This window comes from Euprymna scolopes, chromosome 42, assembly GCF_053919585.1.
Source record: "Euprymna scolopes isolate OS-2025 chromosome 42, ASM5391958v1, whole genome shotgun sequence".
Lineage (NCBI taxonomy): Eukaryota > Metazoa > Mollusca > Cephalopoda > Sepiida > Sepiolidae > Euprymna > Euprymna scolopes.
In genome coordinates, this window is record NC_136523.1 from 66,671,651 (window position 1) to 66,685,647 (window position 13,997).

The 13,997-nt window shown below is 37.7% G+C and overlaps 1 protein-coding gene across 1 annotated transcript in view; it reads right to left on the reverse strand.

Annotated features, from left to right (window-relative positions):
- Window positions 1–9,470: 9,470 nt before the first annotated feature.
- LOC145267174 (guanosine-3',5'-bis(diphosphate) 3'-pyrophosphohydrolase MESH1-like) overlaps window positions 9,471–13,997 on the reverse strand; it is a 77,910-nt gene continuing 73,383 nt past the window's right edge. The window contains exon 4 of the mRNA XM_080123231.1: window positions 9,471–9,899. Coding sequence (XP_079979357.1) covers window positions 9,604–9,899 — 296 coding nt within the window. The 3' untranslated portion in view covers window positions 9,471–9,603. The remainder of the gene's footprint in view (window positions 9,900–13,997) is intronic.

Genomic DNA, 13,997 nt, shown 5'->3' on the forward strand with positions numbered 1-13,997 from the left:
ATTCTAACCGATTGCGCTGACATGAGGCTCTAATTGACGAATATATCATCGATATATGAGGATGTTGCCTGTTGCACTGCCCCATCTTGCTGCCGGATAGCATGCATGATTGCTGTCATAATGCCTGGGGCCACATTTAGACCGAACCCTAGCCTGGTTAGACAATATCGGGTTCCTCTAATTTCCACAGTCTGAAATGGCCACAATTTCTTCTCTATGCGTACTTGCAGATAGGCTCTGCGTAGGTTCAGAGTTGCCACGTTCGATCCCTGCTGTCGCCACTCTCTTAATTTGAGTGCACACACATCAGCCCTTGCTGTATATGGGTCGACATGCTCATTGAGCTCACGGTAGTCTAGGACAGGGCGGACCTTTTGTTTGGTCTCTTGCACGACGGCCATCAAGGGAATCAGCCCTCGCAGGGGGCCAAGCTCATCCTCTGGGTATGGAAGAAGCCAGCCATTGTCGATCCACATTTGAAGTTCTTCTTCATACTGTTCCCTTAGCCACATGGGTGGGGGATATTCCGATAACCGGTTCCGCAAGGATATTGGTGGCTGATCGTTTGACCACTTCCAAGATGCCGTCCATGCATTGGTGTTTCTATCATACTCTGCATGAAAGTCAGGCTCGTCGAGAGTTATGGCAGCACAAACACGTTCTTCACATCGGGAGAACTGTACCTTGCCGGTTCTGTCCACAGTAATTCCACCCAGTTGTGTAATCAAGTCCATATCCAGGAGTAGGTCATACCCGAGAAGCTCTCCCTCCACAACCAGGGCTCGCACAGCTACTGCAGGCCTGTCGTTGATGCTTGCACAGATAATGCTCACCCCACAAGAGGCTAGTGAACCTCCGCCTACAGTTAGTACCGGAATTCTCTCTGCTTTCCAAGTGGCACAGCATATCTTGCTTACAAGAGTCTGGGTGCACACAGTGTCCACAAGTGCGAGGCGCTCGCTTCCATTAATGTGTATGCTTTACAGTGGGTAGCGCCCTGCTCAATGACGATCTGGGGAGAAGACTGGCGCTGTAGCTTCTTCCCCTTGCCTGTTTCCTGGACAGGTGCGGGCCAGGTGTCCGCGTTTTTTTGCACTTGTAGCACTGCGGCCCGTCAAGTTTCCGAGTTGATTGACGTGACGAAAGACAATCACGGGCCAAATGGTTGGGTCCTCCACACTTATAACAGGTTGTAGCTGCGCCCAGGTCCTGCAATCCAACCTGTGATGGTTGTACAGCTGCCGCTTGGTCTATAGTGTTAGAGCTTTTCTTTAGTATTGCTCGTGCCCGCGCCAATACTTCCGATATGTCCATCTTGTCCACTTGGGATGAGGCATGGAGCAGATCTTCCACACTTTTAGGTAATCTTGCAACAAAGGCGCACACCAAGCCTTTGTCTGACATCCCTCCAAAAAGGACCAATAGCTTTTTTAGCTTAGCCAGATACACATCCACCGTTTCCCCGAGATGTAATTTTCGGGCCATGAATTCCTTCCATGCAGTAACTGGATCTAATGCAAATGCTGTAAAAAGAGCGCGCTTGATGCAGGCAAAATCTGTTTTTTCCTCATCAGCCAACTGCTGGTATACTGCATATGCTCCCCCAGTGAGGCGCATTGGGACCACGCATTCCATACGCTTCACCCCACTGAGCTGACTTATTATTTCTGCTTTTTCCACCCATTCCTGCACTGAGTGATCAGTGCTACTGCCATCAAACAGGGGAATTAGCTTGGGGTCAAATCCTGACGTCATGCCAGAATTGCTTGTGTTCGTTACAACTCTACTTTCAACCGAGTCGTTGTTTGTTTCGTTCACCACACTCTTTTCTTCTACCTCTTCTTTTACACACGTCCGTTCGCTTTAGTGACTAAAAATCGTCTGTCCTCCCGCTTTCCTTTCCTCGTTATTTATGGAATCAGGGTACGAGATTCTCCGAGATTCTTCGAGATTCCCCAAGATTCCACGAAACTTTTTTCCACATAAACGCATGCGGGCGCCATCTTGATTCTCAATTTGTGCTTTGCATGCACAAACGAGCAGCCGCTTTAACGGTAAGCCACTTCTTTCTCCACAAGTTGTGTTGCAAAGAATGGATGAGGAAAGTGATGCCAGTGCTCACAGCAGATGGAAGCGTACTTAGCTGCTGTGGTATAGGAATGATGCAAGTGAACCTTGGTGCAATGTAGAACATTAGGATTTGATTTATTACTTGGGCTGAATGCAATCAAGTGACTGGGAGGAGTAGCTGTGTCTAGTGCAGATGAGATGATTTTTCCACATTTCAGCAAGACCAATTTTTCTGTTATCACCATTACCGAGTCTAACTTCTCCGTAGAGTATGAATAGAACACTCGGAAGTGGACCTTATCGTGGAAATGGGCTGGCGACCAACCCCCACTTATGTTGAGAAATAGATTTACAGAGTATCCAGCCCCAACACTAATTTATGAAGACTATGGTCGTGAACTGCAGATGTGGATTCAAATTGATTGGCTGCTGCCATATCCTAAAGACAAACTTGGCTCTTGTGCAGGAAAACAAACAGAGGGTGCAGCCCATTATGGACTATTGGAAGCTAAATGAGTGAATGTGCATACGGCCAAGACAACAACAGAGATCAAATGTTGCAGTGCTGGATTACCCCGAGCCTATTTGCAAGTACATGTTGACAAATCTCTTTGGCGTTCCAAACAGTAGAGATCAAGGGACAACGAGATTGTCTTACCCGCCTCAGATTTGGACTTAACGTTGCCCCTTTAATAAAGCGGTCTATTGTTAATACTATCCTCAGACAGAATAAGACTGTAAATGCGGCTATGTCTTTGTATATTGACAACATTTTTGTGAATGGAAGTATATGTTCTGCAACCCGTGTCAAGGAACATTTGGAGAAGTTGGGTCTGGAAAGCAAGAATTCAGAACAGCTGAGACTGGGCTCACGCATATTGGGATTACATGTCCAGGCAGAGCATGGAAAATTGTTATGGTGGTGTGGAAGTGACTTTCCAGCAGTGTCTGATAGACTTACTTGCTGAATTGTATTTTCAGTGTGCAGATCATTTCCCAGTGCGTGACTGGTTGAACATCGGTGTTTGTAAAACAAAGAGCAAATATGATGGTGACTGGATGAGATGATGAAGTGCAAGACCCTATTTGAGCATGGATAATCGTAGATAATCCAGTGAAAGGTAACTGGTGTATCTGTGGAGAAGATGTTACAGTGTGGATGGATGCTAGTTCCATTGCTATGGGCGTGGTTGTGGAAAGCAATGGTTCCATAGCAGAGGACACAAGCTGGCTGCGAACTGTGCATGATGACACAAATTTAGCTGAGCTTGATGCTGTGCTGTGAGGTGTCAACCTTGCATTACAGCGGAAAGCCAAAAGTATACATCTACAAACGGACTCTGCCTGTGTATATCAGTGGACAGACGAGTGTGCACACCAAAACAGCCTCAGAAATGTCATTTTATAAATCGCCTCTCCATGCTCCAAGATTTGGCATCGGAATATGCACTAACAATCGATGTGGAGCTTGTTAAGTCTGACAATAACAGAGTTGACCGACTTACTCAAGTACCACAGCGGTGGTTAAATGAGATCTGTAAAGCGATAGACCCCAGGGAACTTCTATGTGCTGTGGCCATAGAATACGAACACGTGTCTCAGATACAATTCATCGATCTAGTGGACATCCCGGTGTGAAAAGGACATGGTATTTTCTGAAGTTAGTCAACCCACTAATAACTGAAACTGAAGTGTGGTCGGTAGTTGGTGATTGTAAAGAATACCAACCCATAGATCCAGCCCCGGTGGCATTGGAAGCTAGGTAGGCTTGATGTCCCAGAAACCTGGAGCAGGTTCGCTATGGATTTAATCCATTTCGGCACTCAGTTGTACTTGACGTTGATAGACTGTAGTCCTAGCCATTTTTGCCATTTGGAGGCAGTTGCACCTACAGGATTCTGCTAGCGTCATTAAGCAGTTTTTTGTTTTTTTGTTTTTTTACATAGGCATCATCACATTATCAAGGCCAAGAGGCCACTCGAGGATAAGGGTTAAAGAGTGTACAGTAGACATTGGACAATATAGTAATCATTAGTAATGAAAATTCGGTAAATTTATTAACTTATATGGAACAGCTCATCAAGAACTTATTTACGTTAGACTTGAACACAACCATATTGTAGTTAGCCGGAAAGCAGGAAAACGGAAGACAATTCCACAGGCGTGCAGTTCTAAGAAAGAAATTTTGTTCATGGAATCTATGTTTAGGTTTAGGCATAGATAAAGAGTGGGGGGAATTATTGATAGTGTTTTCAGCTAGACGAGTGTTTCTTGTGAAAGTTTGGCGAGGGGGGACCATAGATTGAAGCTCAGTCGAACACTTTCCATGAAAATAACGATACATCAGAGACAAACTCGCAACATCTCTTCTGTGAGATAGAGGTTGCAGGGAAGAGAAAAGGACATCTCCTATGAGGCTACAAACTCTATTTTGAACTCTATCAGTGCAGGACAAGTCCTTTCTAGCAGCTCCTGCCCAGATGTGGCAACAGTATTCTATCCTTGGAATACTTTGCAGAGTATATTTTGTGAAAGGGGGCCACCGACCGAATTGCTCACAGATAATGGTACAGTGTTTTGCGGAAAGACATTTGCTAATTTACACAGCTGTGAGGCATGCACATTCAATTTCGGTGCACCCACGTACCCTTCAAAAACGGAATATTCAAGAGGTGGCACAATAAAGCACATTGTGGCAAGAACAAAATGCACGATCTTAGAAGTAGTGTACTGGCACAACGTCACGTCTAAGGACGACAAGACGGCCATGACGGCACCTATCAATGTGCTATACAATTATAAGATCCGTGTCAAAGTGATGGTGCCTGACACTACAGTTGGTAATCCATACAAGAACAGAGATGCAGTTTGAAGAATCCATGGGAAAGATGTACAATGCAGTTCGGCACAGGAACATTGGCAAAATTAAATAGCCAACACTCGATCTCAGTTGATGGAACACCACACCCCATAAAAGATGTGTGCCTAGTGTGCCGACATAATTGCATAATCAGTGACAAACTTATCACATCAGATGATGAAGCCCCACTGCTGTACGAACAATCAGATGAAGAAAGATCCTCAGAAGATGATGCATCCAGTGATCCATAGCAGGAAGAGTTCAATGATGTGGTAGATGCAGGCACTACTGAGGAAGTTCCTGAGCCTGTACTTTTAAGGTGAAGCACCAAGAGGAAACGGCCTGTGGTGAAAAGCGAACCCACAAGTCTGCTAGTGAGCTACATCCATCTTATCCCAAAGCAACGATTTAGTTAACCCAACAGTTAAAGAAAACAAGTTGATAAGTCATTCGGGAGCGGTTGAAAAATATTGCTTTCATAACGTGTTACTGCATTTCATATCGTGGCGTGTTGATACAATGGGATTGTTCGGTGTTGCTCGGGAATATGGCATATCGATTCAACAATATAACAATATTGTTTGTGGCGTGATGATTCAACAAGATTGTTCAGTGGTGTGTCGTGTAGGTCAACGGTGTTGCTCAGGAACATGTGTGTCAATTCAGTAATATTGTTCGATGTTGTGTTTAATCGGCAATATTGCTCATTGGCGTGTCATGTCCATCAACGCTATTGCTCTGGAATGTGTGTTGATTCAACGATATTGTTCGGTGGCATGGCATGTTAATTCGGCGGTATTGTTCAGGATTGCGTGGATTAATTTGTTCAAGACCGTACAGTTACTTGTAATATAAATATTGTTTTATTTAATTCTTGGCACTCTCTTTTCTCTTGTGAAGCAACAGTTTGAACACTGGTAAATTATTTCACTTGTGCTTAAAAAGAATAGCTGTAAAACGAGATTTAATTTTTTTTTTTTTTTCAAAAAAGTAAAAGCGAGATCTAACGCAAATATAAAAAAGAACAAATTTCAATAAAGAATTGATTGAAGCTAAAGTTGCAAAAAGTGCTGTGCACAAGACAAATTGTTGATTTGGATAAACATTTTAGATATCAAAACAACAAAAAAAGCAAAATTTTTTACTGTAAAACAATAATAGTTTATACAAGATTGATTGATTTTTATTGTCAACTTTTTTAGACAACAAAAGTATAAGGAGTTTTGATGATTACAAGTTCAGAGTGTCCCAAGAATTTTCAGAGTTATTTTGTCTGTTCATTTTTGACTGTTGCCTTGTGAATTTGTGTATAACTGTAAAATCAGTAAATATTGTAGTGTGTGTGTTTTTTGTTTTTTTTTGTATTTCTTTACTTGGGTGTCACCACTTATCAAGGCCCGAAGGCCACTCGAGGATAAGGGTTAATGAATATAAGGTGGGAGTTTAGTAATCGTTAATGGTATAAATTGGGTAGAATTTGATTATTTATGAGGCGGACAGCTCAATGCAAACAGTGACGGTGCAGGTGTGAACTTGGGCAGATATGAGTTTGGTGAGCTATTGTATATTTAGTCACTGTGTTTAGTAGTTTTGTTTGCCAAAGTCTTCAATCAAAGGTCGAGACTACCTTTTAAGCATAGGGGTTGGAAGAAAAAAAACAGAAAAAGGGAAAACAAGAAAAAAGCTGTTTCAATTTTTATATTATTCACAAATATATAGGAGTGAATATTTCATGCACTGTAGTTGGCTAAAAGAAACGCCTGATTTCAGTTTTTGTCCAATCCAGATTTGATATTTAAAAATAACATTCACTGATGTTGCTTTCTACAACTCATTTCTTTTGTATCAAATACAAAGTAAAATGTTGTTTTTTTTAAATCCTTACTTTGTGGGAGGATTTTGTCCAACCAAATGTTAATACTTAAAAACAACATCTGCTGGCTGCTTCCCATGTATTGGTAATTTTATTTTGGATGCAATAATTATCGTATGGTGCAATAGAATATGGGGCAATCAAAGATTTTGCCTTCATAGTTACAAGTGACAAATGATATTGTATGAATCAGAGTGATTTCCCTTGAAAATAACTGGCTTAGAAACTAGGTGGATACTCTCACTCCCCGCTTTACATGGTCAAGAATCAAAATGAGGCTCTGACCTCTTTCTAGCATGTGGCATTATAGAAACAAATCTTGCTATACAACAGGGGTGCATACACATTTTCAGCATGAAAGCTACTTACGGTATGACCTAAATGATCTACCACCTATTAAAAATAAAAAACACATTATTTATATATTGTAAATTATTTTTATATGCACAATATATGCAGGTGTACCTTGCATTACTGCATCAAATCATATTGCACCATGCAAGGCTGTACATTTTTTGTGTCATTACCTTTCACTGATGACTTGCATTAGATAGAATCAGTCAGGGATACATAGTGTGGAGAGTAGCTGCTAATAGTCAGCTCCAAGCTGACTCCCAGATGCTCATCAGTCATACTGGAGCTGTATTTGGACTTAATGATCTTATGTGGAAAAATGCTGACTCAGATAAATAATGCAGTCAAGAGGATAGCACATTTCCTGATGTTGGGGTACTTGTTCTCTGTGAGTAAGTTCTAGAATTGTCCATGAGTTCTGCATCAGCGGAATGTCAGTGTTAGAAACTTATCCTCCACCCCAGAAGAGTTCAAGTGAAACAATGTTGCAATTTCAATGTGAGTGAACCAATCTTAGCATCTTCCTGGAAAGGGTAGCACATTAATATATCGATTGGCTCTAGTAACCCAAGGTCTTGAAAACATTGAACAGACAATTGTTGTCTTTAGGTATGCACTGTCAAGTTGTGCAGATGATTGTTATTGTGTTTCCAGCTCTGCCACATGGTTCTGGAAGTTTGCCAGCACCAACCTTTTTTTTTCAATACCATGCGATCTACCCACAATGTCTCTGCGATCGACGTAATGGGCATCCATGCTATACAAGATCTATCTCATGATATAAATTAAAGGAATCAAAATAAAAAAAAATAATTTCTACTAAGTGTGTTATTATTAGAACATTATTTCAGAATAGACAAAATTCCAAAAAAATGAGTTAGCCTGTCCTAAAAATATTATGCTTGCCACGTGGTGTCATCCTTGCAGGGTGCCATGTTTGAAAGCTGAAAGTAGTGTTTCATTCAAAAAGATGCCTTGTCTTACACTAATGAAGAGCTGTAAATAGTCCATCAGCAGATCACTACACCACACTCTTTTATTGGTCCACTGTTGACCAGCTCAGCGTCTAATTTTCCACACACAAAAAAAAATAGTTCATTACTGCTACAGCATTGATCAAGCAAACTGTATTTTTCTCCCCTACATGAAATCATGTGAGTACATGATGCAATACACTTTGATTTTACTCTTTATATTGAATAACATATGTGTTCAATATTTATTGGAGACATTTGTATATCTTATGTAATCAGAGTTTTTTTGTTCTGTCTGTTTCGATTTACTCAAAACTGCACACACCTCGTCTTCTCATGTATCGTTCTCTTCTTCCTCTTCTACTTCTTGCTCTTTTTCTTCTTTTTTCTTCTCAGTCGTCAGAAGCGTCGTCTTTGTCTTGACTATGTTTTTCCTTCTCCCTTCTTGCTCACAGTGACCCGTTTTTATGCTAAGCTGAACTCTCGTGTGTGCGAGAGAACACGAGATTTTGCGTGATTACTTGGCAATATTAACCGGCCGCCGCCATCTTGCCATTTTTCTTTGGACGTGCCCGCTTTGCAGAGTGCACACCTCGAGCGTTTGTCAGGTAAGCCCGTCTGTTCGCAATTTATTACACATCTTATTTGGAATTTATTTTTTGCTTCACACTCATATAGGTACATGTCTGTAAGATCCTTTGATGTCTTGTCAGTATTTGGAGTGCAGTTGAAAAACTGTAGATATATGTATAACTGTTAATGACAAAATGTTTTGTTTTGTTCGCTGATATAGACAAACTATCTTGAAACATCATATTCCGTTGCTGATGTATGTTTATGAACATTGAAAGATATTTTTTATATTACCATTAAATATTTTATAAAATATTGACTATCAAAATCTTAGGCAAATTGTGGCATCAAAATGCAAACAGTTATAAAAATTATATGTCAATTGAAAAAAAATTACATTTCATAATTTGCCTTGTTCTAATTCTCAACGGAGATAGGGAGTATCAAATAATGCGACTAACTTCTGATGTCTGATATCATCAAGGGAATTAACTCTGATTCCTATATCATGATTGGTCACCTGTAACCACTAAGAGGAATAAATACAGATCTGGCCAGAGATAGATTAGTTTGAAAGTCAATTTCTAAAAACTGTCAAACACATGCTAGCATGTAAAACAAACATTAAATCAAATATTATTATTATTATTATTATTATTATTATTATGATATTATGGTAACAATCATGATGATGATCGAAGTTTCATTAAAAATATATGAAATTGCTTGTTTATAAATAAACCAGGAATAAAAATAAAAATAAATGGAAAGGTGATATTTTTAGGGTTTTTAATTTTATTTTCTACAAAATTTGAATCAATTAGTTAAGAGTTTTTATTTGTACGAGTTTATGGTTGGAAGTTTTTTAAATGATTTTTTCCTCAAATATTGTCTTTTTATTAACTTGAAATTGGAATTTCCCATTTCTTAAAAAGTTTGTCTAAAGCGTCTTCCATTGGGTGATTTGTGCCTCTTAGACCAGAAACTACTTTCTCTGCCCATTCAAAATATTCCCGAGCTCGTTCTGGGGTCCATCCAACAGGTATTGTGCGGTCAAGATCGCGAAGGTTATACAATTTGTCTGCCAATTTCACAAGCTTAGCACGATGACTGCAAGATTTTGCGTGCTCAATCTGGCACTTCTTACGTTCCATTTTTTCAAGAGTTTTGTCATCTGTCACCTCAGCAACAACATCTAATAACACAAGAAAAAAAACATGATTAAGCACACAAAATATAACATTATCAACACAGGTAGCAGAAGACGGATCTTATAAATGAAAAACATTCTCCCCAAAATAAGAACAAAAATAAATTTAAATATAACTTAATCAAACTGAATTCTACTATGAATCATATCTACTAAAAACGACTTTTTATAATGAAAATGGATTGTAGGAAATAATCTTCATGGTGCACTGATTCTGGGTATGGCTGGGTAAGAGAGTATCGAGAATTCGCCAACACTGGACATCTTCCACAGAATAAAAAATATTTGGGTTCCAGATATCTCTATACCTATTTTCATAGGAAGACTAAAAATTAATGTCTTTTTTGTTTTTAATAATGTTGCTATTCTTTATATGTTACCAACTCTAAATGTGTTAATTGTGCTTGCTTTTATGTGCTTGCTTTTAGTTTTGTCTATTACTCGTCCTAATGATCTATGTTAGGGATATATGTTTAACACAGGTTTGTGAAATAAAATAACCTTATATACCAATAGGGGATTCATATTCAATCATACTTAAACTTGACAGACCAAAGAAAATCATATTTTGTAAAAAGCGTTGTTGTAGGGTAAGGAAACTTGGTTGTGCAGACCAAGCTTTACTCAACTTAAACCCAAGGTACAGCCTGCAATACAAAAGAACCTAACGCTCCTGAGACATATTGTAAAGACAGTGATATATGAACAATGTACATATACAACAATAAATAAATAGTGAGGTAAAGTAAGTAATGAAAGCGAGACACCCATGTGTCTGCACCGATGCTGAGCTTGTTTCCCATTAGTCTCCAAAACATAAACAAATATGAAAACGCTCGCGAAGTATGAAAATGTCACAGTAACAACAAAGTTAACCTATAAAACCAATATAACAAGCGTTTTAACAAATATAACCCATATTAGGCATTTGACTAACATTAATTTCATAACTCTTGAACTTTTGCAATTTTTAAATTATTAAGATTTATTGGAAAAAAAAAAACAATTTTAAATGTACAATTGACAAAATATGACAGTGGGCAGATAGGAAACCGATTTTGTGGAAGGGTCACAGGTGACACTCCCTTTTCAGACCATTCTAGTTGGTACTATAAATTTATATAGTTACATTATTCTTTTAACAGTTGGTTATTAACCACTTTTATATTTACCTAGGAAGATTAAAATCAGGATATAATGATGCTAAACCTTATGTTTAGAATTCTTATTCTAAATTTTAGTAACATTCATTACATGATTTTGACTTTAGAAAATGAAATTCAGGGAATTTTGCTTAAGATTAATGAATCAAATCATGGATCAAATTAAAATTTTCAAATGGGAGATTGTTCTCATATTATGTCCCCTATTCCATCATTACTTAACTTTCTTTATTTTTATTCCTTTTGTAATAAAGCACCTCTGCACTCATTAACTTTAAATATATATTCATTTGCTTATAACAGTGTTATGCCTATCTTTTTATCATTAAATTGATTATTTGACATATTTTTTTCGTTTAAGAAAAAAATTACTCCAAAGATAAAAAAAAGTGTTAGTGTTGTTTTAATGTTATTTTAAAATATTGTTTCTGTAAAGAAGTTTGAAATAATATAAATCTGTTCAACAGTACAACTGTCATAACTCAAACATTTTCTCAATGGATGTAGGCATTCAAGCATTAAGGATTGCTGTGAAATTGCTCTTGATGTCACCATTCATTTCATTAAAGAAGAAAATAGTTTGGATTTTCATTGTTTTATGTATTTAGAATACAGGCTCAGATTTCTAATTAAAATAGCTCATTAATCTGAAAAAAGTTTTCATCATATAATTAGCACTTGAAGGAAAATTTTGATTGGGCACACTAGCACAAGTAGGGAAAAATATGAAAATCTATGAGAACAATGTGTATTCCCTATCAAAGTCGGATGATAAGCTTTTATTATAAATTCAACCTCTGTAGTCCTAAATAATCTTGGTCTCTCTAAAAATATGATAACAATCCAACAAAGTCTGTGAGATACTGCTAGAGCACTTTTGGTTAGTAGTAATGATGCTTCAGTCTGAATCTAAAGTTATTATCTGATGAAGGTTTGTTGGAATGCTGCTTGCTGTACAAACAACAATTATGATATACAAATTTTTTTTATATATATATATATATATATATATATGCTTTATTATTTAAATATTTAAAATAAATATTTAAATAATAAATTAATTACAAATAATACATCGCAAAATGTGGGGCGACTAGAGTATGATCAAAGGGCAGATAACTTCTCTCTTTACAAGCACTCAGGGAGTTAAAAGAAAAAAGAAAAAAATACCACAGAATCGCTTATAAAAAAATAAATAACTCAACAATCTTACATTTAAAGGCAATAAAAATCGTGCATGAAAATTGATGAGATCTTGTGGTCTTGTGATAAAACACCAGGCCACTTATTGAGCTTATTGAGCAGTGGTGAGTTCGAGTCTCATTGATAAGTTTAGCTATACTGATGAGAAGTGATACTTTGAAACATGCATGTATATCGGTAACTTAATTTTATGCATGTAAAAGTATTTAAAATAAATATTTAAATACAAATTTAAATTAATTACAAATAATATGTCCTAAAATGTATGAGATTCTATCATATACGGTGACTTCAATATGACATTGCTTGAAGTCATCTTGGACCAAGTTATGCTACGTCTTCTGTGCTTGTAATTGGAATGAGCATAAATCTGTTTATTCTACCAGAATTTCATACATGTTCATATCATCATAGAAGATTACAATGCAGAGCTGACTTCAGTCTGGACACTTTCAGCTTCAATAGGAAGTCAGAACTGACGGTCAGAAAGGTGCACACCACAAATTTACCAAACCGCAACCATTTCATTCTTCTCCATCCTCAAAAATACTGAACTAGTCACTCACATGTAATATTGCACCATGGATTATTGTTATCGTAAACTCAACCTTGATTAGTAATAAGTGAGAGTAAAAATGCACCATGCTGCCCATACACACAAGATCAAACTTAATTCATATCTCCCACTAGCACAAATCATATCACCAAGATGATATAATATAGCCAATCCTCCTCTATAGTTCAGAAACAGGAACACTTTCCAAAAAAGTTGGAAACATGTCTGAATGATACATATACCTGCCTTCTCATGAATCCAAAATCTCTCGTGGAAGCCCATCCAACCAAATAAATTTATGGCCAACTTCCATTGGCATCATCTATTGTCAAAGGAAGACGTTCAGCTTGCAGGCCATTGTTCTAGAAGTTATTCCTTCCCTACTTCTGTGAAATCCTACTATCCACTCCAGAAGTAGAGTCCTCACATATCCGGATGTCATTCAAGGAATGCTAATTTGAGAGGCCAGATCTGGAAGCTGTCATACAGAACCAGGATATCCGGCATGAACGTATGAACTCCATTATTTTAACTATGGTCAAAAGATGATGATGATGATGATGACCATCACCAAGATAATAAAATGAATTCACAACTTCCAATTTCTGCAGACCATCTACAAAGAATTCAGTACAGGATCTGCCTTTAATTGGACAAACAGTACCAGCTCACCTTTCACAGAGATAGTTTTCAATAGAGATTAATCTTCCTCACAACCACTGCATTTTCTGCAAACGCAATAATGACAACCTGTGGTAGTGTGATCAACACTAGATTCGCAAACTTCAAAGAAACTTATCAAAATTTTTCAAAGTATGCACATTTACACTTAATTTCAAAAGTATGTAGTGCTAATATGTAACATTTTTTGTGACTCCAGAATTAAAATCACTGATAAAATTTCCACACACTGAATGAGTGTGATGACGACGATGAGAGCAACAAGTTTAATGTCCATCTTACATACGTTGGATGATTTTTAGAAACTGAATTCCAAACCAACCAATCTCTGGCCAGGTCTTTATTAATCCTTTTTTCTCTCAAATAAATTCTTATCACTTTTTTCCTAAGTTTTTTTCTTGGCCTTCCCCTGCCAATCAATCCTACTACCCCCAATTATTCTACATCTTCTAACACTAACATCTACTAACCCTAACCCTA